This window comes from Rhinopithecus bieti, unplaced genomic scaffold, assembly GCF_001698545.2.
Source record: "Rhinopithecus bieti isolate Rb0 unplaced genomic scaffold, ASM169854v2 scaffold_78508, whole genome shotgun sequence".
Taxonomy (NCBI): Eukaryota; Metazoa; Chordata; class Mammalia; order Primates; family Cercopithecidae; genus Rhinopithecus; species Rhinopithecus bieti.
In genome coordinates this window covers 31,357-55,626 of record NW_016829854.1, presented here as the reverse complement: position 1 = coordinate 55,626, position 24,270 = coordinate 31,357, and the positions used below count along the sequence as shown (strand labels likewise).

Below are 24,270 nucleotides of genomic sequence, written 5' to 3'. Positions count from 1 at the left end.
GAATTTCCTCAGAACTGGAAGAGGAGACGGGGGTTTGGCTCCAAGGGAGTTTGACGAAGCACCCCAAGGTAGCAGGTGCTGGATGGGGTTGCCTGCATGGAAGGCAGTCACTGTGGAGATAGCCACTGTGGCCATAGTCCTGAGAGGAGCAGCAAAGGTCTCGATGGCTGTGTGGTGGTTGGTGGAGATAGCCATGGTGAAAAGCAATTTTCCAGCTGCCCAGAACTATCCGAAGAGCCAGGTGTGGTGGCTCATGCCTGTAATCCCAGCACTTTGGGAGGCCGAGGAGGGCAGATCACCTGAGGTCAGGAGTTCGAGACCAGCCTGGCTAACATGGTGAAATCCCGTTTCTACTAAAAATACAAAATATTAGCTGGGCGTGGTGACATGCGCCTGTAATCTCAGCTACTCGGGAGGCTGAGGCAGGAGAATTGCTTGAACCCAGTAGGTGAAAGTTGCAGTGAGCTGAGATCGTGCCATTGGACTCCAGCTTGGGCAACAAGAGTGAAACTCTGTCTCAAGAAACACACACACACACACACACACACACACACACACACACACCAATGAACAGCCAATGGAGTCCATCAGCAATATCCCAACCATGAAGAGCAAGGAAATAAAGATCATCATCACAGAATAAGGACCAGATCCTTCCCCACTTCCCAGAACCATGGGGTCCTAGTGGGATCAAGTGGAGGATGGCATGAAATCCCAATAATAACTGACACTGGACATCTCCCTAACTTTGGCAAGTAGTGTCTTGGAGCTGCACTTAAAATAAACAAGTAATTACAGCATTTCCCGAGGCTTGAGTGTGTGGGGCATTCATAGCTGGTGTGTGACTGTTAATATTCTAATAAATTGTAGGATAAATATTCTCACTAGCATTTATTTTTTCCATGGAACACTGCTTGAAACAGGACACAGTTGGGGATATGCTGGCGTAGAGGATTTCTCTGGAATCCAGCCATTCTAAAATAGCTGCATCACACTTTTAGGCAAACTTGGTCCTCATATTATCTTTCTCTGAGCCACCTACCCTTGCCTGGACACTTTTCCTGCCTCACTAGGAAAGGAAGGAGGTGGTGTAAATGCATGGAAGTGAAAGACGTCCATTAAAGGCTGTGACATTATAACTCTTATTTCTTTCACCTTTTTGTCATATTATTAACCTAATAGGTTAGTGGGAGGAGTAAACGAGATAAGGTAAAAATACCTGGCCTGTGTGAATTCCTTCCTGAGAACTTGATAACTAGTATGAATAGTTCCCCACTCTCCCTACTGTGGAATTTAGGCTGCAGGGAGTGGGTGGCTTTTCAAGGACTTACAAAGGCAACTGCACAGATTCGAGGGAGTGGGTGGTGTCCAGTCTTCAGAACTGGCCAGGCCAGGCTGTACCCATGTGGGAGGCATTACAAAGGCTGAGGCTACAGTCTGTTCTAGTCTTGGTGGGCCCCAGGAGATATCAGGCAGCAATTATGGGCCAAGTTGGCTCTCTGACTAAGACTCCCCTCATCTCTTATCTCCTGGCCTCTTTTCCCCTAGTGGCCTCTGCTTCTTGGCCATGATGCTCCCTGCACTTCCCTTAGCCTTGGCCCAGATCTCCCAGCTGAATAGAAGATTCACCAAACAACTGTCGTGTTCCAGAGTCACAGGATGTAGAGACCTGAGAGGAACAAAGGGACTGAGCTGATTGGAGCTCAGGCTATGGCATTTGGAGATCTGAGAACAGATGCACATGTACACAGGTACTAAACAACACAGAAACACATGTTCTACATGTCTACATGCAAACTAATGCAAGAATCAATGTGTGTACACATACACATTCAAGTACTCACACAAAATACATATAAACACACATAAAATATGCAGAAAATACATAAAATTACAAATCTACACATATACACGTAAGTACACATAAAGAAAATACAACACAAATATAAACACAGCTACTGAAATGTAAATGTTCTATAGCAATTAAATCATCTTTTTCAATTTCTCCTTATGTTGGTCAAGGCCATTTTTCTGAGTCATCACAGTACTCCCTGGGCAGTCCTTTGCAAACAGGGATTCCTAAGAAGGCTTATGAAATATTGAAAAGAGCTATAGTGAGGAAATGCCTGGAACCTCCAGGTTGGGAATTTCTGTTCTAGTACAATAATAACACCACATATTTATATTGAAGTCAAGTATCAGGTATTGTTTGAAGTGCCTTATGTGTAATCACTCATTTAATCCTAACATCAACCCTATGAAATATTATTATCCCCATTTTATAGCAGAAGAGACTGAGGTTCAGAGAGGTTAACTAACTTTTTTTTTGTTTTGAGACAGAGTCTCATACTTTTGTCCAGGCTGGAGTGCAGTGGTGTGATCTCTGCTCACTATAACTTCTGCCTTCAGAATTTAAGCAATTCTCCTGCCTCAGCTTCCTGAATAGCTGGGATTACAAGCATGTCCCACCACACCTGGATAATTTTTGTATTTTTTAGTAGAGATTGGGTTTCGCTATGTTGGCCAGGTTGGTCTCAAACAGCTGGCCTCAAATGATCCGCCTACCTCAACCTTTCAAATTGCTGGGATTACAGGCGTGAGCCACTGCGCCCAGCGCCCAGCGTTAAGTAACTTTTATAAGCTAACACAGCCAGGAGACTAACTGCAGAATACAGACTTGTAACCCCTCTGCTACGATGTATCATTTCAATACTGAGCCTTGTAGATGTTGCATGACATGCCAAGGACACATGGTAAGTTGCTCAGTCTCGGACCAAATTGCATGCCTGGTGTGTTCATCACACTGCTGGATAGCACCCCCAAATTCCCTCATCCTGGTCAGCTCTGTCACACAGCAAGCAAGTCCTCACGAATAACTTTAGTGACGTTAAACACCAAGAAGTTTACAGCGCTCCCAGTGGCATTCAAAATAAAACAACACTCAACTCTGAAATACAATTTTACTTTTGTGAAATGATACAAAACATTCCTATCTGCTGAAATGGAAGGGGGTTCTTTAGATTTTTCTGCCTTTTATTTTACCCATGCCTTGCCAGTGTCCGGAACCTGGGCAGGTGCTCAGTCCTCCTATTGGGCCATCCAGCCCTGATCACAGGTCCTTCTCACAGCTCTCTGCCCAGTGTATCTCCTCCGTGCCTGACAGGGGCTTCTCGAGATCCTGCCCATTTTCTCCAAGCCCTAATCCCCAACACAGCAGAGAACCTAGGCTTCGTTTTCACTGAGGCTGTAGAGGTCAGAAGTGCTCAAGGCTCTAAATTCCCTCCTCCCTTACCTCGAAGCAAAGAAATTGTAACTAAAATGTACTGAGCACTTCCTACCTGCCAGGCACTGTTTTGAACTCCAGATAGGCACTTATCACTTAAAGGTCACAACAAACCATGAGCCAGTATTATTATCTCCAAAACTGGTTGAACAACTTGCCCGTGGTCACTGCATCCATAAGGGTGTTTAGCAAAGGGCATCTTTTGGCTGTTTGGAAGTTCAGAGAATTCCTAGAGCAAGGCTTAGAAAATGGGTAGGAATCAGGGAGGAAGGGTAGGAGGAGCCAGAGTGAAAAATCACCCCATGGACCCAGTCTAGTGAGGACACAGCTGCCACCAAACACTGTTGCTCAGGACCCTAAACTCTACCCCTATTTGCCCGGCTTCCCTATTGCCCCCGGACACTGGACATCATGACGGGCTCCTTTGCTAAGATAAATTCTTTACTGTTTCTTCTTCCTGGAATCATGAGCACCTGATTCAAAAAATAGGATGGAGTCATCTCATTGGCTGAACCCACCCACATGTTCATATTCTAGCTGCAGGGGAGGCAGAAAAACAACTGAACATTTTGCAGCCTTGAACTCCAAGACTTAATGGATCCTTCCATCTTGGCCCCCTGAGCAGCAGGGACTACAGGTGTGTACCACCACACCTGGCTAATTAAAAAAATTTTTTTGCAGTGAGGAGGTCACATATGTTGCCCAGGCTGGCCTGGAACTCCTGGGCTCAAGCAGTTTCCCCTCTTGGCCTCCCAAAGCCCTGGAGTTACAGGGACTTGGGTTTCCTTCCCACTAGATCACTTCTCATAGAATAACATATACTTATTCAATGTATAAGTTATTTCTTATCTATAATTACTTATTAAAGTGAGTTATATTTACTATTTATTGCCTACAGATATTTATTAAATATTATTTAATATTTAATGCCAGGTATGTCCGAGATTGCTAGAACTCCACCCCCCCCGTGTATCTCTTTCCTTTCTTAGTAGAACAACCCCTACATTTTAGCTAGAAATGGTTGCCTAGAATAAAGAAAGTATTTCCAGCTTCCCTTGCAGCTGGGCATGATGGTCTGAATGAGCTCTGGGAGGTGGCCAGAATTGGAAGCAAAGGATGCAACTTATTGTTATTATTTTTTGGAGAGATGGTGTCTCACCTTGTTGCCTAGGCTGGAGTGCAGTGGTGCGATCTCAGCTCACTGCAACCTCCACCTCCTGGATTCAAGCCATTCTCCTGCCTCAGGCTCCTGAGTAGCTGGGATTACAGGCGCCCACCACCACGCCTGGCTTTTTTTTTTTTTTTTTTTGTATTTTTAGTAGAGACAGGTTTCATCAGGTTGGCCAGGCTGGTCTCGAACTCCTACCTCAAGTGATCCATCGACTTTGGCCTCCCAAAGTGTTGGGATTACAGGTGTGAGCCACCGTGCCAAGCTGAAGGGTGCAACTTCTGAGTGGTGTCCTTAAAAGGAAGGGTGTTGCATTTTAGTTCCATCGCTCCTCCTTTCCTGATGGCTGGATGGGAACTTGACGGTGGGAACTGGGGCAGCTCATGGTCATCACATGAAGCAGCCTCTTCATGAGGATGGCAGAGCATCGAGCCAAAAGGAACCTAGCTCCCTGCTGAATGGTGAAGCCGTCACACTTAACTGCATACCCAGACTTTTACATAAAAAAGAAATCCATGTCTGTCTTTTGGAGTCATTCTTGTTTGGGGGGAATATCAGTTAAAACAGTTGAACAAGTATTTTAATACACCAGGTGATGTTATGGGTACTAAGTGGAGAAACAAAGATCAAATATGTAAAATAAAATTTGAAAGAATGGATACATATATGAAGATCATAAACCAAGTTATTACAGTCCAGAGTGACTGCGGGTTGGAATACCATTATCTAAGGTGACCAGGGAAAGCCTCTCCAAGAAGGTGACATTTGGGATGATATGGAATGACGAGCAGGAGATTTTCGTGGGAAGATTTGGAGAAACAGCTTTACAGGGAGAGCAGATGACAACTGCTAAGGCCCTGAACTGGAAACAAGATTGGCAAGTTCAAAGTCCCTAAAGACATTACACACGTGTATCCTTCTGTTAGAAAGCAGAGAATAAGTAATTCTCGTTTAATTTATTTTTTAAAAACTTTTTATTTGTATTGTTGAGATGGAGTTTTACTCTGTCACCCAGGCTATAGTGCAATAGTACGATCTCAGCTCATTGCAACCTCTGCCTCCCAGGTTCAAGCAATTCTCCTGCCTCAGCCTCCCTAGTAGCTGGGATTACAGGCACCCACCACCGTGCCCAGCAAATTTTTATATTTTTAGTAGAGATGGGGTTTCACCATGTTGGCCAGGCTGGTCTCGAACTCCTGACCTTGTGATCTCCCTGTCTTGGCCTCCCAAAGTGCTGGGATTACAGGTGTGAGCCACTGCACCCGGCCAGTTTAATTTAGTTTTTAAGATTTAAATATGATTTAAACATTTATAGGCAAAAAATATATTTTAAAACAGAACATAATCATGGAGAACAATATTGTCACCAAGCATGACAAGACAGCTGATATAATAACAGCACTGAAGAGTTCTTGCAAATCAGCAAGTACACAACAACACCCCAATAGAATTGTCCAGATATCTGACTAAATAATTCAAAAGGAAGAAATAAAAAGACCAATACTGTATTGAATAAATGTTCTTACTATTTATCAGAGAAATGCAAAGTAATTTTTAAGTTAAATATTTCTTGATATACATTTATTATGTATTAATTAATTCCTTTGTGGCTCTCAAAGGCCAAATGGCTTTAATTGGCCTGTCCCTTTACTGGCACTGGTACTGGCCAGTTTCCCACACTCTCATCTTGTGCTTTGCTGAGACATCTGCTACACACTGTCCTTTGGCCTGGATGACCTCATATAAATCCCCTCCTGTTCTAATTCACTGCCCACAGCCCTGCTGATAAAAGCAAAGCTCATCTCTGCCCTGCTGCAGGGAACCCTATTTCCTTCCCCTGCAGCTCAGGCGCCTCCTCCTCTCAGGTCTGCCAGCCATGAAACTTCTTTTCTTGTTTCTTGCCATCCTTCTGGCCACAGAAGTACCAGTGATATCAGGTAATGTGAGCCTCTCTCAGGGGTCTGGGCTCCTGGTCATGGACTTCCCATCTTTCCCTCCCCTCTCACTGTGGGCATCATGTAAAGCCTTTCCTTCTCTCCTGCAACTTTGGGAAGTTTCCCCAGGATCATCTCAGGTTAAAATCTCTCTCTGATTCTTTTTTTGCCAGAGTGGTGGGATGATAGATGTTTGCAGCATCTGGCACTTGAGGGCCAGGGTGGTATCCTGGGGGGAGCTTGGGAGAGGTTTGAGGGGCAAAGCATGGGTGCAGGTTGGGGACTTATTGAGGGCTTTGGAAGACTAGAGTGGAGGTTGGGGTGAGTTGTGATGTGGAGGAAAAACCTTGGCATTGGGGTGATAGAAGGAATGTCAGGATGAGCAGGAGGTGAGGAGCTGGGCTTCCCTGATGGTTTAGGGCAGAGTTGGAGAGAGGATGGGATTTGGGGTTGAGTGGAGCTGGTACTGGGGCTTGGGCTGAGGCTGAGAGTCAGTGCTGGATGCTGCAGGGTGTTTGGGTTCAGCTTGGTGATGGGATACTGCTGGGAATTGAGGTTAGTGACTTGATTAGATTAGGGTTAGATTAGATTAGATTAGGGTTTGGCCTGGAGTTGGGGCTTGGGGGCATTGAGTTGAGTAAGGCTGGGAGTTCTAATTAAGGTAGGCCTGAATGAGTTTGAGTTTGAATTGGGTTAATATAGGGTCAAGGAAGATTGGAGATTGGGCTGCGGCTGGAGCTGAGGCTTATTGGGCTTATGTTAAACAGGGTCAGGCTATTGATAAGAAACCGGGTCTGTGTAATGTGACTGAATCCTCTTTTCCCTAATATTACAGGTGATCATGTCCTTTTACCTTCATTCCTAGCTCTGCTAGGTGGGACATTAATTAGCTTCAGTTGATTCCAAAGTAAGGAGTAGGAAGTTGGGGGATAGGAAGACAGAAGGGTGAGAAGTCCAAAAAAGGCTCTCCCGAAAACTTTGGAGTTCTCGGTTGGAACCATTGTCTCAGTTCTCTTCCCTCTCAAGGTCTCTTCTCTCTTTTCCTGGGACTGGGCCTAGCATTACTCACTCAACTGGCTTTCTTCCCTTCTTCCCTGTCTTCCTGTTCCTCCTCTGCCTTCTCTTTTCTCTCCACTTGAGGGATACTAACATCTGCTTAATTGTTGTTCGTATGCCCCAAAGTAGAGTGTTGGATGGATGGACACTGCCGGTTGTTGTGCAAAGATGGTGAAGACAGCATCATACGCTGCCGAAATCGTAAACGGTGCTGTGTCCCTAGTCGTTATTTAACAATCCAACCAGTAACAATTCATGGAATCCTTGGCTGGACCACTCCTCAGATGTCCACAACAGCTCCAAAAACGAAGAGAAATATAAATAATGGATAGAAATGACTTTGTTTCAGATTGTTTAGGGTCCACATTTCATTAAAACTCACAAATTTATTTCTGGTGTCTGTCAGTCATAAGGAATGATACCCCACATGGATTGAGGGTGGGGGGATGGCAGGGGGAGGTGAAGAGGTAGTCGAGGGAAGTCACTAGGGCTGGGTCATAGCGATGATGTGATCATTACAGTCTTGAAGATGATTCCCCATCTACCAACTGCAGGAGAGGCTATTGAGTCAGGAGTGGAGTGGGGAGAGCACGGCGGGAGCTGAGAGATTTAAAGGCATAGCAGATGCCTAGAGAGTGGGAGAGTCCTTAGGCTGGGAGAGTTGGTCCATTTTGAGAGTGAATGGGCTGAGGGTGGATGGGGCTGAATATAACCCAAATCCCTGGGGTTCTAGAGAAACCAGCTGATGCTTTCTAGTGCTCAGGAGGCCCAGCCCCAGGGGTTAGAAGGTGTCTAAGTACTAAAAAAGATAAAGCACATGCTTTGCTTATTTATATATGAATTTGTTCATTATTCATTTTTTCCATTCTTTCATTGATTCATTCACTCATATTCACCTCAGCTCTGCCACTTTCTACTGGCAGACTCTGCATATAAATCTCGCAGAACTTTATCTTCCTCCTCTGTAAATGAGAGTAATAGTAGAATCTGTTTCAGGATTGCAGTAAGGATGAAATGACATAATAATGCAAAGGTAAGCACTCAACAAATGTCATCAGCTATTGTTCATTGATTTATTCAAGGATTTATGAAATATGAGCTGTGTGCCTTCTGTGTTAGACTCTGAGGGAGACAGAAGCCTGACTCATCTGAACTGTTACTTCAGCCCAGGAGAAGACTCACTCGTGGGGAACATTTAAGAATCCTGATTGGGAACCTAGAGGATCTGGGTGTCTTCCCAGGCTTCATTATCTCAAGTCCTATTCTCTGGGCACCATTTAACCAACACAGCTGTTTACCCCTGAACTGCGTCCTCTGCAGTGAGGCCAGGGACCAAGAGTGCTCGATAAAGCGTGATGCATGGCATAGAGACAGACAGAAGGAGTTCACTATCATCCAGGAAGACTATTTGCTCTCAGCTCAATATTTCTGCTCTTAGACTCTGGAAAGAGGGGCCCCTCCTCTGATCTCGATCTGACTCTGGGCCTCCTCTGGCTAAGTCCCTCCTCATGGGGTGAGGAGTTGCTGCGGGCAAGGGGAATATGCCCACCAGGAGCCTCTGCCTGCCCTCCTCCCTTTCTGGGCCATGCTGGGTCCTGGGATTGCCTGCCCAGAGAAACCTTGTGCCTGCTTCAAGGAGCTGCAGGGGCCTTTCCTCAAGGTCCATCCTTGGAGGGTTGGGCCACTGGGTGCCAACCACTAGGCAGGAGAAGCATCAAGGGATGCTCTCGTTTGCAGGGTCTGTGGGTAGAGCTGGGGATGGGTGAGAAGAGAGGTGAGCTGTGGGCTGGGCAGGCTCCCCTCGGAATGCCATGTTCCTGCATGGAGTTCTGAGGAATCAGAAAATTATAAATTCAAACCTGACCTTTCAGGTCTTTATGAAGGGCTATCTTGTAAATGAGGCTAGATATTTTTATGTATTCTTTTTATTAGCTTGATTAAAACATTTAAGCATGCAGACAAATGATATGACGCAGTAGCCTTCATTTGCCTTCTTGCCGCGGGACCTTCAAATGTTAGGGTTGTGCCTGGTATTGGATCCTACTCTGGCTGATAATACATTTCTTTTAAAAAATTATTTTTAATTCACAAATAATAATTGCACACATTTATGGTGTACAACGTGATAGTTCAATACATGTATAGAAAGTGTAACCACCAAATCAGGGTAATTAGCATATCCATCACCTCAAACATTTATCCCTTTTTTGTGTTGGAAACATTCAAAGTCCTCTTTCTAGCTAATCGAAAATACACAATAGACTGGGTGTGGGTGGCTCACCCCTGTAATCCCAGCACTTTGGGAGGCCAAGGCGGGTGGATCACCATGAGGTCAGGAGTTTGAGACCAGCTGGTCAACATGGTGAAACCGTGTCTCTACTAAATATGAAAATTGAGCCAGGCATAGTGGCTATAATCCCAGCTACTTGGGAGGCTGAGGCAGGAGAATCACTTGAACCTGGAAAGCAGAGGTTGCAGTTAGCTGAGTTGGCACCACTGCACTCCAGCCTGAGCGATAGAGCAAGACTCTGTTTCAAAAAAAAAGAAAAAAGAAAAAAGAAAATACACAATAAATGATTGTTAACTACAGTCACCCTACAAAGCTATGGAACACTAGAACTTACTCCCCCTATCTAGCTGAGATTTTGTATCTGTTAACCAGCCTCTCCGTATTCTCCTTTCCCGCTTACCCTTCCCAGTCTCTGATAAACACAATTCTACTCTCTACTTCAATGAGATCCACATTTTTAAGCTTCCACATATGAGTGAGAACAAGTAATATTTATCTTTCTGTATCTGGTTTGTTTCAATTAACATCATGCTCATCTATGTTGCCACAAATGACAGAACTTCATGCTTTTTTTGTGGCCAAATAGTATTCCATTGTGTGTATATGCAAACTTTCTTTATCCCTTCATCTGTTGATGTATACTTACGTTCACAACGTATTTTTCAGCCCACTTCAGAGGCAGGAGCTGCATAATCTTTTCACAGTTTTGCTGCCTCTCTGGGAGCTGGGACACTTAGGCTGCTCATGAGAGCTACCTGTGCTCCCAGGCCTGGGGCGAGACCATAAAAAATGTTTCTTCGCTGGTCTCCCTACCCTCAGGTTTTCTCTGCATTAATCTCTATTATTAGAGGGATTCTTAGTAGGAAGTTTCTCTGTGTCATTCTCCTGCTTAGATTTCTTCCTTTGCTCATCACCACCCAGGGTCTGGACATTCAAAGCCTTCACATGGTGACCTGGTTTCACCTCCCATGACTGTCCCTCACATACCTTCTCTTCAGCCACTGCAACCCTCTTGCCATTCTCTCCTGTCCCCACATTGTGTTTGTTCATGGCTCCCTCAGGCTGGTCCCCAACACTCAGCTCACCTCTGTGATGAATGCCCTCTCATCCTTCAAAGCTCAGTTGATGCTCCCACCCATGAAAGTCTTCACATAAACTCTGTCTCACTATCTCTCTCTCTTTCTTTGAGACAAGGTCTTGCTTGGTTGCCCAGGCTGGAGTGCAGTGGTGCAATCATGGCTCACTGTAGCCTCACCCTCCCAGGCTCAAGCCATCCTCCCACCTCAGCCTCCTGAGTAGCTGGGACTATACATGCGTGCCAGCATGCCTGGCTAATTTTTCTATTTTTTTGTTTTAGAGGCAGGGTCTTACTATATTGCTTAGTCTGCTCTCAAACGCCTTGGCTCAAGTGATCCACCTGCCTCAGCCTCCCAAAGTGCTGGGATTACAGTCGTGAGCCACCACATCCAGCCCTGTCTTATTATTTCTTAATAATTATAATAGCTGTACTAATAGTTCTCATTGACCCTTGCTATGTGTCATTCCATTCTTACAACAATCCTCTTATCATCCCTATTTTACTTATTAGGAAACTGAGGCCCAGAGAGGTGATATAATTAGCCCAAGTCACACAGTATTAAGATAGAGCAGGGGATCAAACTGAGTTCTTTTTTTTTGTGTCTTTTGTTATTTGTCTTGTTTCTTTGGTAGAAAGTAGGTACTAAACTGTCACTGAGTAATGCAGACATTGGATTATCACTTGATTCTGGGCATTCTACAAGAAAGGAACAATTCTCAGGGAATCCTAAAATGAGGCCTGAGCAGAGATCTGGAGTAGAAAAAGGATTTTTAAGTTGAGAAAACAGTGAGGCTTGAGGTGATACCATTCCTTGCCTCTTTTAGACTTTCCTCACTCTCCATCTAGCAGAATAATGGTCTTGTCTAGCAGTCTGTTAATTTGTATTCCTGGGGTCTAAGGCAGAAATGTTTGTTTATTGTATTGTGTATTCACATTCATTCAGATTAAGGTGAGAGCAGTAGCTTTTTTTTTCAGTTTTATTTTATTTTGGAAATTTACAATAACATTGTCTAAATTCAGTTGGGATGGTGTCTTCTGGTGTCTCTATTTTACAAAAATAGAAGGCAGAGAGAATTGACTCAGGTTAGGTTGAAAACAAAGAGAAAAGAATGATAATGATCGTTATTGTTCTTACCACTCACATGAAGTGAAACGTGAACAGTGGAAAGGCTGTCTCTGAACATCAGAAAAAAGTTTTAAAAATTTGTGTTAAAAGTCTGCATTTCGCATATTTAGGGAGGATAATGTCAGAGTGGAGGGATCTCAGCTGATCCTAATCAGCATACATGTAAAATAGAGGACATTTCTTCCAAATTCCAATTTTCAAATTACAGATATCTGCCTAAATTTAATATTTTACACTGTGGTTGTGACTCACCTCTTATCTACCATGCTTTGATTTCCCATACCATATCTATTATTGTTTCATGTTGATTCTCAGACCTTCATATAAGAAATCTTTTCTTTCTTCTTGTAGTTTATTTTGTTGTTTTGGTAAATTTTTTTATTTAAAAATTTTTTATTTTTAATTTCTGTGATACATAGGTGTATATATTTATGGGGTACATGAAATAGTTTGATACAGGAATTCAGTGTATGCTGATCACATCAGAGTAAATGGGGTATCCATCACCTCAGCACTTATCTCCTCTTTGTATTACATAAAATCCAATTGTACTCTTTTAGTTATTTTAAAATGCACAATAAATTATTGTGAACTACAGTCACCTGTTGTGCTATCAAATACTCGATCTTATTTATTCTATTGAATTATATTTTTAAACCCTTGTAATTTACTCTTAAGAAGCTCCTGTTGGTAATCAAGTCTCTCAGCGGGTTTACTTCTGAAAATATCTAAATGTATGCTTATCTATTGTATTAGTCCATTTTCATACTGCTATGAAGAAATACCCAAGACTGGGTAATTTATAAAGAAAAAGAGTTTGAATGATTCAGTTTCCCATGGCTGGGAGGCCTCACAATCATGGCAGAAGGCGAAGGAGGAGCAAAGGCACATTTTACATGACAGCAGGCAAAACTGTGTGTGGGGGGGAACTGCCCTTTATAAAACCATCAGATCTTGTGAGACTTTTTTTTCTTTTTTTTTTTTTTAGAGTCTTGTTCTCTTGCCCAGGCTGGAGTGCAGTGGCACGGTCTTGGCTCACTGTAGCCTCACCTCCCAGGTTCAAGCAATTCTCCTGCCTCAGCCTCCCAAGTAGCTGGGATTATAGATATGCACCACTATGCCTGGCTAATTTTTGTATTCTTTCGTAGAGACAAGGTTTCACCATGTTGGCCAGGCTTGTTTGAACTCCTGGCCTCAAGTGTCCCATCCACCTTGGCCTCCCAAAGTACTAGGATTACAGGCATGAGTCACCACGCCTGGCCAGATCTCACAAGACTTACTATCACGAGAACAGCACAGGAAAAACCTACCCCCATGATTCAATTACCTCCCACCAGGTCCCTCCCATGATATGTGGGGATTATGGGAGCTACAATTTAAGATGAGATTTGAGTGGGGCCACAGCCAGACCATATCATCTGTTAAGAAAATTTTAGCTAAGTATACAATTCTAGCTTGAACCGTAATTTCCCTCAGCACTCAACATTTCTTTCTCTGCTTACTGGCTCTTTAAAGGCTATGGAGAATTTGAAGTCCCTTTTCTAGGTTATCACTCTTTCTCCAAACTGAGTTCTGATTGGCTTCACAAACTGTCACTCTTAAGAAGTTATGACATGTATTATGTTGTTGTGTAATTATTTGAGTTATTGTCCCCTTTCCAGCAATCCCCCAAACACACACATATTAGGTAGAAATCCACAGGGGCTGAGATGATGTTTTATTTACATCTGCATGCCTGATGTTAAGCCCAGCACAGGTTTTATTTACATCTGCACTTCCAGCAATCCCCCAAACACGCACATATTAGGTAGAAATCCACAGGGGCTGAGATGATGTTTTATTTACATCTGCATGCCTGATGTTAAGCCCAGCACTGGACATGAATGCGTTTTAGTGAGTGTTTCTTGAATATGAATAATGAATTCACAAGTGAAAGCATGAGTGGATCTGGTGGGGGCACAAATGGCTGACTCCAGGTTCCAGGAATCTGGGTGGAGAACTTTCTGGGCTGGAGGGAGCAGAGGACCACTGTGTCAGGTATACGTGGTTCTGGCTGGCAGGGTTAGCAAGGATGCAGAGGAGTTTCTGGGTCTTGCTCAAATGATAATTTAAAACAACAATAATAGTTAACATTCATTTAGTTCTTACCATGTGTCAGTCCCTTATTGCTTTCTATATATTTAGCCACTAATCCTCACAATTCTAAGGGTTAGCTGTTTTTCCAGTCTACACTGTACATATGAGAAAAAGGGTAAAACAGAGAGTCGCAGAAACTTGCCCCAGGATACACAGCAAGTAAAATGGGAGCTAGGATTGGTCTCCTAGGGGTTCTTGTTTTTTAGATTTTGTTTTTCTAATCTCTCTATAGCCCCTTAGGTTATTTTATTTATTCGTATTTTTACTTTTCATTTTGAAATAATTGTAGATTCACAGGAAGTTACAAGAGAAAGGTCCTGTGTACTCTTCACCCAGATTCCTCCAATGCTTAGATTTTACATAACTGTAATGCAATATGAAAACCAGGAAACTGATATTGGTACAATACATGTGTATACTTCCATGCCATTTCATCATGTGCAGATGCAACCACCATCATGATCAAGCTGCAGAACTGTTCCATCACCACGAAGATCTGCCTCCTGTTGCTCCTTTAAAGTCATACCAGCCTTCCTCCCTGTCCCCACGCACTGTCACCATGCTTAACCCTTGGCAACCACTAATGTTTTCCCATCTCTATCGTTTTGTCATTTGACATTGTTGAATAAATAGAATCATATGTGAGAGTTCGTGATTGGCTATTTCTTTCTCTTTTTTTTTTTTTTGGCTCAGCATTATGCTCTTTTTTTTTTTCTTTTTGAGACAGGGTTTGGCTCTGTTGCCCAGGCTGGAGTACAGTGGTGTGATCTTAGCTCACCATAACCTCTGCCTCCCGGGCTCAAGCGTTCCTTCCACCTCAGCCTCCCCAGTAGCTGGGACTACAAATGTGTGCCACCACATGTGGCTAATTTTTTATTTTTTGTAGAGATGGGTTTTCGCCATGTCACCCAGGCTGGTCTCGAATTCCTGAGCTCAAGTGATCTTCCCGCCTCAACCTCACAAAGTGCTGGGATTACAGGCCTGAGCACCTTGCCCAGCTAAGCAGCATTAAGCTCTTGAGATCCATCCACACTATGTGTATCAATAATTTGTTCCTTTTAGTTCTGAGTACTTCTACCCATTGCATTAAGGCAAGAAAATTAAATGAAAGGCATGCAGATTAGACAGGAAGGAATAAAATGGTGTCTGTTTGAAGATGTCATAATGGTTTATGTAGAAAATTCTAAGAACTCTACAAACAAAACAAAACAAAAGCAAAGGCAAAACACCTAAAACTAATAAGTAGGTTCAGTAAGGTCACAGGATACAAGGTAAACATACACAAATCAATTGTATTTCTATATAAAGCAATGAACATGTGCACTCTGAAATTAAAAATATAATACCAAAGTCACTCCAAGAAAATAAAACACTTAAGTGTACATCTAACAAACTATGTACAGAAATTGTATGCTGAAAACTATAGAATATTGATAAAAGAAATAAGAGCTAAATAAATGAAGAGACACACCATCTTCCTATCTTGTAAGACTCAAATAGCAGATGTTAATTCTCCTCAAATTGACATATTCATTTATGTCAAAATCCCAGCAAGATTTTTTTTGTAGATATAGACCAGACTATTCTGTCTATATCTTGCCTAAAGAGAAATCTGCAAAAGAATAAGAACAGCTAAAACAAAATTGAAAAAGGATAAAGTTGGAAGAATTATTTTATCAGATTTTAAGGCTTATTATATAGTAATAGTAATTGAGTTTGTGTGGTCTTGGAGAGACAGGTACATCAATCAATGGAACAGAATAGGGAACTCAGAAATAGCCTCATAGGAGTACAGCCAACTGATTTTTGACAGAGGTGCAAAAGCAATTCATTGGAAGAAAGGTCCTTTTCAACACATGATGCTGGAGCAATTGAACATCTACAGGCAAAAAACAAAACAAACAAGCAAACGAACAAAAATCTAAACCTAAACCTCACACCTTTCACAAATATTTACTTAAAATGGATCATAACAGCCAGTCATGGTGGCTCACACCTGTAATCCCAGTGACTCAGGATGCTGAGAGGGGAGGATCATTTGAGCCCAGGAGTTCCAGACCAGCCTGGGCAACATAGCAAGATCCCATCTCTACAAAAATAAAATGCATTAGCTGGGCATGGCGACATGTGCCTCTAGTTCCCAGCTGCTCGAGAGGCTGATTTGGGAAGATTGCCTGAGCCCAGGAGTTTGAGGTTACAATGAGCTATGATTGTGTCACTGCACTCCAGCTTAGGCAACACAGCAAGACCCCATCTCGAAAGAAAATTATTTTTACAGGATTATATATTTTAAAAAAATGTAAAACTATAAAATTTCTAGAAGAAAGCATAGGAAAAAACATTCAGACCGAGTGCTTGGTGAAGAGCTCTTAGATACAAAAGAACAGCCTAGAAAAGAAAGAGAATCAATAAATTGGACTTACTCAAAATTTTAAACTTTCACTTTGTGAAACACCCTGTGAAGAGAATGGTTGAAAAGACAAATTACAACAGAGCAAGATTATTTTCAAACCATGTATCCGACAAAGAACTTGTATCTGGAATATAGAAACAACTCTTAAGACTAAATAGTAATTGCCGGGCACGGTGGCTCACGCCTGTAATCCCAGCACTTTGGGAGGCCGAGGTGGGCGGAACACGAGGTCAGGAGATCGAGGCCATCCTGGCTAACGTGGTGAAACCCTGCCTCTACTAAAAATACAAAAAATTAGCTGGGAGGAGTGACGGGTGTGTGCCTGTAGTCCCAGGTACTTGGGAGGCTGAAGCAGGAGAAGGGCGTGAACCCGGGAGGCGGAGCTTGCAGTGAGCCGAGATAGTGCCACTGCACTCCAGCCTGGGTGACAGAGACTCCATCTCAAAGAAAAAAAAAAAAAAAAGTTAGCTGGGCGTGGTGGCGCACACCTGTAATCCCAGCTACTCAGGAGACTGAGACAGAATTGCTTGAACCCAGGAGGCGGATGTTGCAACGAGCTGAGAGCGCGCCATTGCCCTCCAGCCTGGCGACAAAGCAAGACTTCGTCTCCCCCCAAAAAAAAAAAAAAAAAAAAAAAGACTCAACAGTAATAATCCAATTAGAAATGGACAAAAGATACGAAAAGACATTTCACTGAAGAGGATATACAGATAGCAAATAAGCACTTGAAAAGATGTTCAACATCATTAGCCATTAGGGAAATGCATGTTAAGACCAGAATGAGACACTACTACATACCTATTAGAACAACTAAAATTAAAAATAGTGATTTTAACAAATTTTTTTCTTAGTTTAGGCCCACTCATCCTCCATTATTTTGTCTTTTAATGCCTTCTGACAAATTAAAAAAAAATGTGTCCAGGCTGGGTGTGGTGGACTTTGGGAGGCTGAGGTGGGTGGATCACTTGAGGTCAGGAGTTCGAGACCAGCCTGGCCAACAGAGAAACCCCTACTCTACTAAAAACACAAAAATTATCTGGGTGTGGTGGTGTACGCCTGTAATCCTAGCTACATGGGAGGCTGAGGCATGAGAATCGCTTGAACCAGGGAGTCGGAGGTTGCAGTGAGCCAAGATTGTGCCACTGCACTCCAGCCTAAGCAACAGAGCAAGACTCTGTCTTGGAAAAAAAAAAATCCGCCTTTCATCTGCCAGATATATGTTCTAAATTACCTGTTTTATTATTACTAGAAGCAAGAGTATAAAAAATTATTTAGTCCATTGTAGTTTTAAATGTTCCTGTCATTTTATTGAAAATAAAACCTATTATCAGGTTGATCCTCTCTAATTTATAAACGATAGGGATTTTCAAAAACATTTCCTTTTGGGGAGAAGTGGTTAAATAAAGAAACACACGGTCTTAAAAAAAAATCCCAAACTCCCAATAGACCTGGAAACAACCAGAATGGCCCTCAACGGACACATGGTTAAATAGACTACTACATTAATACCATGGAATACTACCCAGAAGTCAAAGGAATGAATTACAGATACACACAACTTGGGTGACTCTCAGTTCTGTTGATTGTCTTTTTTTTTTTCTTTTTTTTTTCATTAAAGTTGAGATTTTCCTGGTTCTCAGTACGATGAGTAATTTTTGCTGGAACCTGGACGTTTTTGGTATTATTATGTTATGAGATGCTGGATCATAGTTCAATGATCTTTGTTGGCTTGTCTCCTCTGACACCGCTCTGGAGAGGACAGTGGGGTGCTGCCTGGATACTGCCAGGTGGGTGGAAGTCCAGGTGTATTTCCTCTGGTACTACCTTGGTTGGGATGGGGAGGGATATTCTGTTCCCTGTGTGGCCTCCAAGTCACATCTCAGGGAGTAGTGGCCCTGTTACTACTGTGTGGTGGTGAAAGTCTTGACTCTGCACTAGGCTCCTTCTGTCATCACCCCATCAGGGAAGTGGAGGGAGGGATGCCTTCTTCGCACCAGAGAGGGGAAGTCGAGGCTCCCCACATTGATTCCTATGACACTGCATGGTGGTGATTGGCCTTGTGACCATCCAGCAGTGATAATAGTCCCCGCTCCCCACTTGGGTTCCACTCTAGGAGGTTACACCTCCTTACAGAGTGGAAAGGGCAGAATTCGAGGCTCCCCACGTAGCCTTCTTTGGTGGATGTATGAGTGGGGAGTGTAGTTTTGTCTTTGGTTTTTCCTGGAGCTGAGTGGTTATTGTCTAAAATGTTCTTTCTTGCTGGGTTCATCTTTCCTGGTTCTTTGGCTAGAGAGAGGAGACTTTCCTTGGGACTCTATGTCTGTACTCGTTTGTATTTCCAGGTTGTCAGTCTCTCCAGCACAAGTCTGGGATCGATGAGGCAAAAAGAAAACCTAGGGAATTCATGACTGTGTCCTTCCTTAGATCCTGAGGTCCCTGCCTTGTTCTTCTTTACTTTACCTTTCAGAGTACACACACACACACACACACACACCCAGGGTTTTAAACCGAACTTAGCAGGACAAATAGAGAAAAATACATTGACTCTTTTTTTCCTGGAAGTAGAAGTCACTATTTCCCTTTAGGTTTTCTCCCTGCTCCCCGTTTAGGTTTTTATGATGCTTCCCGACTTATCAGATTCATGTCACTCCTAGGTAGAAGTTAACTATATGTATTTTTTTTTTCTTTTGCCAGGCAAACGCCACATCCTTCGATGCATGGGTAACAGTGGAATTTGTAGGGCCTCTTGCAAAAAGAATGAACAGCCTTACCTCTATTGCAGAAATTATCAGCCCTGCTGCCTCCAGTCCTACATGAGGATAAGCATTTCCGGCAAAGAGGAAAATACCGATTGGTCTTATGAGAAGCAGTGGCCAAGACTACCTTGAGTGCTGGTGATTACCATTCTCAACCTCTCTGGGCACAAAGACCTGCTGTCAACCCCCCTCATTAAAATTCATGTACCTGCTACCCTTGTCTGTCTTTGATCCACTGAAAATCATAGTGAGAGACTGGGCTTTGCATGGTGACAATGTCTGTCTCATTCTGGATAAGCCCCGTGAGAGAGAAGGCTGGAAAACTGGGGAAACAATTACAGAGAAGCTAGACAAGCCAGTGAGGAGGGGGAAGAATGAATCGAATAAGGGAGGGTCGAAGGGTTTAGGCAGATTTATGACTTAATCTGTGCCATGTAGAACTCAGGGAGGGTCTTTAACCAGTGGGATGAATACACAGGGCAGTAGGTGGAGGTCTTGTAGACAGCTTTGGCCTAGTTCATGAAAAAACTTTATAACCAACAGAGTTGCTGTAATATGGAATAAGCTGTGTTGGTTTCAAGCCGTGAGACTGAAAGGCCTGTTTGGTGCTTATTGCAGAAGGTCTTTGAATATTGGGTGCTGTTGTTGTGGATAGTCAAGGTCCTCTAATTCTTCAAAACCTAAAAGGCTTATGTCCCCAGTGACAACACCAGCTTTGTAATATAAAATTCGAATTTTACTTTTTATGTCTTAACCTCCCACTAACAGTTCTAAATTCTGTCAAAAGTAGAGTAGTACTTACCCATTATCTTTCTCTACTTCTCTGATTCTCCTCAACTCATTACAATTTGCCTTTGTGCTTATTTGCTATTGAACTGGCTCTGGTCAAGGTCACCAGTGGACCTCCTTTTTTTTTTTTTCATCATCATATGTCTTCTTCTTCTTCTTCTTTTTTTTTTTTTTGAGACGGAGTCTCGCTCTGTCGCCCAGGCTGGAGTGAAACTCCATCTCTACTAAAAATACGTAACTTAGCTGGGCGTGGTGGCAGGTGCCTGTAGTCCTAGCTACTCAGGAGGCTGAGGCAGGAGAATCACTTGAACCCAGGGGGCAGAGGGTGAGCCAAGTTTGCGCCATTGCACTCCAGCCTGGGTGACAGAACGAGACTCTGTCTCAAAAAAAAAAAAAAAAAGACTCTGAGAAATGGGTTCTGTATCAATTTACTTTGGCTTCCATTACATCTACTGAAATCAAGGCCATACTTATTAAACATGACACTATGTTAATGACTGTTCCTCTTCCCCTACCCATTTCTCCACCATCTACATGCTTTTTAGGCCATACCTCTCCCCTCTCTGGCGAACTGAGGAATGGAGAACACTCTTCCGTGCATGACCTTAAGAGTACTTCTTGTGGTTATGTTGGATTTCAGTTAAGATACTGCAGCGACAGCGGTTTTGCTTTTCAGAGCAGAGGGCCTGGCATTTTGTTATCCACCTTTTCACCCCATGTGCTAAGAGGATCCACGTAATCAAGCCACAATTCAACTCCTTTGAAAAAACTTCTTGTTGTATCGGAACCTCACTTTGCATGTTTCATGGGCTCAGCAGGCAAATATTCCTCCCTTTCTATTTATAGAAGAGTATACAGAAATTCAATTTGGACAGAAGGGGAGTCTCTCTATTGTAATAGGCACCCTTTCTACTATTTTTTTTTATTAATTTATATGGCTCGACAATCATAATCAGATGCGTCATTGGATGGCCAATTATGATTTTCCACATTCCTCAGAGCTGCTCTCTCCTGAAATCACTCTTGCAAATTTTGTTGACCATTTGCAAACAAAAAGAGCAACGCAGTGGCCACCCAACCTTTAGACAATCTATTACTGCCTATTCCCTTAAAACACCATTGAGAATGCAAACATAAGTCCCTTTTGTTTTTTTGCAGAAGCACTACAAGAAAGCGTTTTATTGGTGTTGGTCTAAAACCACACAACTATGCACACAACACACAGAGACCCACACTGGGCTCCGCACCACACACAGAGCTGGGATCAAAGATCTTATCCTGACGTACATAAAGTTTGGGGGGAGCTACGGGAAAAAGCTGGCAAAGGGGAGATGGAAGGGATCTGCATCAGCTAAAGATGTTGGAATGTTACAGTATGGCATGGCAGTGGTTCTTGGGGCGCTATACAAAAAAGGGGGGTGGGCAGGCCAGAGAGAATGCATAAATCCAGGCTACATAGAGAGAGGTTCAGTGGCCATTGCATGAGTAGATAGTAACTGGAGGCCAGTTTACGGTGGATGAAATGTTTTATATATTCAGTGTGGGTCATTTGAAAAAGAAGGCATGGACTTGTAATGGGTCCAAGGGGGAGGAGCATCTGCTTGGCCAGGGGCACTACTATGGGTTCTGGTGTCTGTCCAGGACATCAGGGGACTCACACACAGGTTTCTTGAGTTTCATCTGACGGCTTGCTGGTGACAGACTGCCTGAAGGGACTTCCTCCAGAGGCGAGGCTACTCGAGGTTGAGTGGGTTCGTGATCGGGCGGGCCGAGTCATGCGGACATGTGGTACTGTAACAGAGAACCAAGGGGACTAGAAGGTGAAGCCCCAGTTAAGCCCAGCTAACCTAGGAGTCTCACCAAAGGCTTTATGTTTAGCTTTTCCGACTCATTTACAATGACACCCAGGACAAGATATAGCCATCCCCATTTTGTATTATTTGCTCTAGGTGAGTGGTGATATGTGAGGCCACTTTAATCCTTTAGATCTGGTTGGAATCTCAGCTGATTGTAGTCACCCCAGAACAAGGGGAAACCCTAAGTCCAGAGTATGGCCTCTTAGCTATGCCCACACCATTCAGACAGTGACAGAATGGAGGCTTTGGGAACCCAAACAGGTAACCAAAACCTACAGTGCATGCAAGACTAAACCAAAAGAAAGGAAAGACAAACACACAAGTATGAAGGGGTTTCACAAACACAGTGCAAGCCCGATACAACGAGACTACCATACGTGTCCACAGGCTACCTTGCTACCAGGGAGGAGATGTGTAGGACGGTGCAGGTGAAGGGGAGGGCGGGTTGGCTTGGAGCTGACATCAACACAGGGATGAGATACAGGTTGCCAGGGATGGAGGAGCTCTGGGGGTAGGTGTTAAACTCAGACTCCTGTTCTGCCACTGCTTGACTCTAAGGTCCTTCCAGCTTGGCTAGGACTGGGCCTTACCTGGCATATAGCCTCCCTGCCTATCGTCCTGGGCAGCAGCCACTCCCCTAGCTGTATTTCAATGCTGGGGTCAAAAGGTGCTATCATCTGCAGAGTTCTCTGGGCACAGGCTCTGACCCTCCTATTTAGAGCCAAGGCTGTCCTTGGATTCCTATGTCTGGAGGTTAATTCAAGGATTAGTAGGTGGCGGTGGAAGATAGGCCCTGCCTATCAAGTTTCAGCTGCTGCTGTGACCCTGGATTTGGGATGACAAGAGGAGGCCTGCCCCTTACAACCAGATCCTTTCTTCCTCCTGGGAGACCAGGGCTGGCCCTGTAGGCTAAATCTCTTGGGGCGTACTGAGCCACATTCTATCGGGCTCTCACTGCACAGGAAGACCGCGGACATGCTGCAGGCAGCCAGTGCAGCCAGGAGAGACTGGAAGGCGGGGCGGGGCCAGCACAGAGGAAGGTACCTGACTCGGTGCTCAGGTGACTGAGCTGCACATACAGGACTGGAAGCAGGATGGACACAGGAAAAGGCAGGTTAGTGATCCGAGACTGCCAAGTGGCAACCTCAGCTGCCTGGTAGACACTGACAGAATACTCTAAGCCAGGGATAAACTTTTATTTTAAGCTCCCAGAGAGGAGGTGAGGCTGACAAGATACTTCAATAACATCTCGAATGTTACTTTCCTCAACTAGACAAAGGCAATTGTTTTCCCTCGCCTATCAACAGTCATCTTGCTTTGGATCAGAAGTGGGCTGGAAGATCAGCTATTTCATAGGAAAAGGATAAGAATGGGATAGGAGAGGGGCTCCTGGTCCTCCCAGTGAGCCACAGAGCTGTGGGTGTGGGCTCGGTTGGTAGCAGCTCACAGGCAAGGATGACAGAGCCACTTAAGACAAGACATACATGGTCTGCCTGGGAGGTACAGGGCTGCACCCAGGGCCCAGCTGCACAGAGCAGCTGACCAGGCAGCTCTCCAATGACCATTATCCACACTAATACCAAAGACAGAGGAAAAATCACCCTACTGGGTAAGGAGCTCTGTACCTGGGTGAAAGAGTTTTTCTTAAAACTCCAAGAAAGGAGCAAGTGTAGATAATTCCGTGACCATGAGAAAGCTCAGGGGTCTTACAATACAAGAGACCAGGACAATGGCATATGATATGGACACACCCTTGGATTTGCTCTAAAACACTCTCCAAGTTCATCTCCTGGAGTGGAGGAGACTTTACCAAGGATACTGCCCTTTTCTCCTGCGTCTCCGTTTCATTTCTCTTGGTCAGGAGTTATTAACCAGCTGAGTTTAAATGCAAATCATAATTTCAGATTCACACCTAGGACAGCCTAAGCTGCAGGGGTTCAAAATTGGGCTTTGGAGTCAGACTGCCAGGGTTTGAACCATGGCCCTGCAGCTGAATTTTTACCCTTGGTAATGTGCTTAGTCTCTCTGAGCCTCAGTTTCTTCCTCTATAAAATGGCACTAATAACAGAATGACCTCTTAGATTAAGAATATATAGGCTGGGTGTGGTAGCTCATGCCTGTAATCCCAGCACTTTGGGAGGCCGAGGAAGGCAGATCACGAGGTCAAGAGATTAAGACCATCCTGGCCAACATGGTGAAACTCTGTCTCTCCTAAAAATACAAAAATTAGCCGGGCATGGTGGCACGTGCCTGTAGTCCCAGCTACTTGGGAGGCTGAGGCAGGAGAATCGCTTGAACCCAGGAGGTGGAGGTTGCAGTGAGCTGAGATCACACCACTGCACTCCAGCCTGGTGACAGAGTGACATTCCGTCTCAAAAAAAAAAA

The 24,270-nt window shown here is 43.8% G+C and overlaps 2 protein-coding genes across 4 annotated transcripts in view; one reads left to right on the top strand and one right to left on the bottom strand.

Annotated features, from left to right (window-relative positions):
- Positions 1-6,161: 6,161 nt before the first annotated feature.
- Positions 6,162-19,455, top strand: DEFB119 (defensin beta 119). 3 transcript variants are annotated; one of them, XM_017865079.1, is made up of 2 exons: positions 6,162-6,388; positions 19,179-19,455. In XM_017865079.1, the coding sequence occupies exons 1-2, from the start codon at positions 6,328-6,330 to the stop codon at positions 19,370-19,372; spliced, it is 255 nt and encodes an 84-aa protein (XP_017720568.1). In that variant the 5' UTR covers positions 6,162-6,327; the 3' UTR covers positions 19,373-19,455. The 3 variants fall into 3 exon arrangements, with proteins under 3 accessions (XP_017720568.1, XP_017720567.1, XP_017720566.1); XM_017865078.1 differs by lacking the exon at positions 19,179-19,455 and adding an exon at positions 7,571-7,829; XM_017865077.1 differs by lacking the exon at positions 19,179-19,455 and adding an exon at positions 7,568-7,829.
- A 2,201-nt stretch (positions 19,456-21,656) lies between these two features.
- Positions 21,657-24,270, bottom strand: part of LOC108524114 (protein NDRG3-like) — a gene marked incomplete at its 5' end in the record, with an annotated part of 20,930 nt that continues 18,316 nt past the window's right edge. Inside the window, one exon of the mRNA XM_017865005.1 lies at positions 21,657-22,968. Within this exon, the coding sequence (XP_017720494.1) occupies positions 22,826-22,968 (143 nt within the window). The remainder of the gene's footprint in view (positions 22,969-24,270) is intronic.

Coding starts and splice junctions, on each gene's coding strand:
- DEFB119 (XM_017865077.1), top strand. CDS start 6,328: ATGAAACTTCTTTTCTTGTTTCTTGCCATCCTTCTGGCCACAGAAGTA. Junction 6,389..7,567: donor AGAAGTACCAGTGATATCAG/GTAATGTGAGCC, acceptor TATGCCCCAAAG/TAGAGTGTTGGATGGATGGA.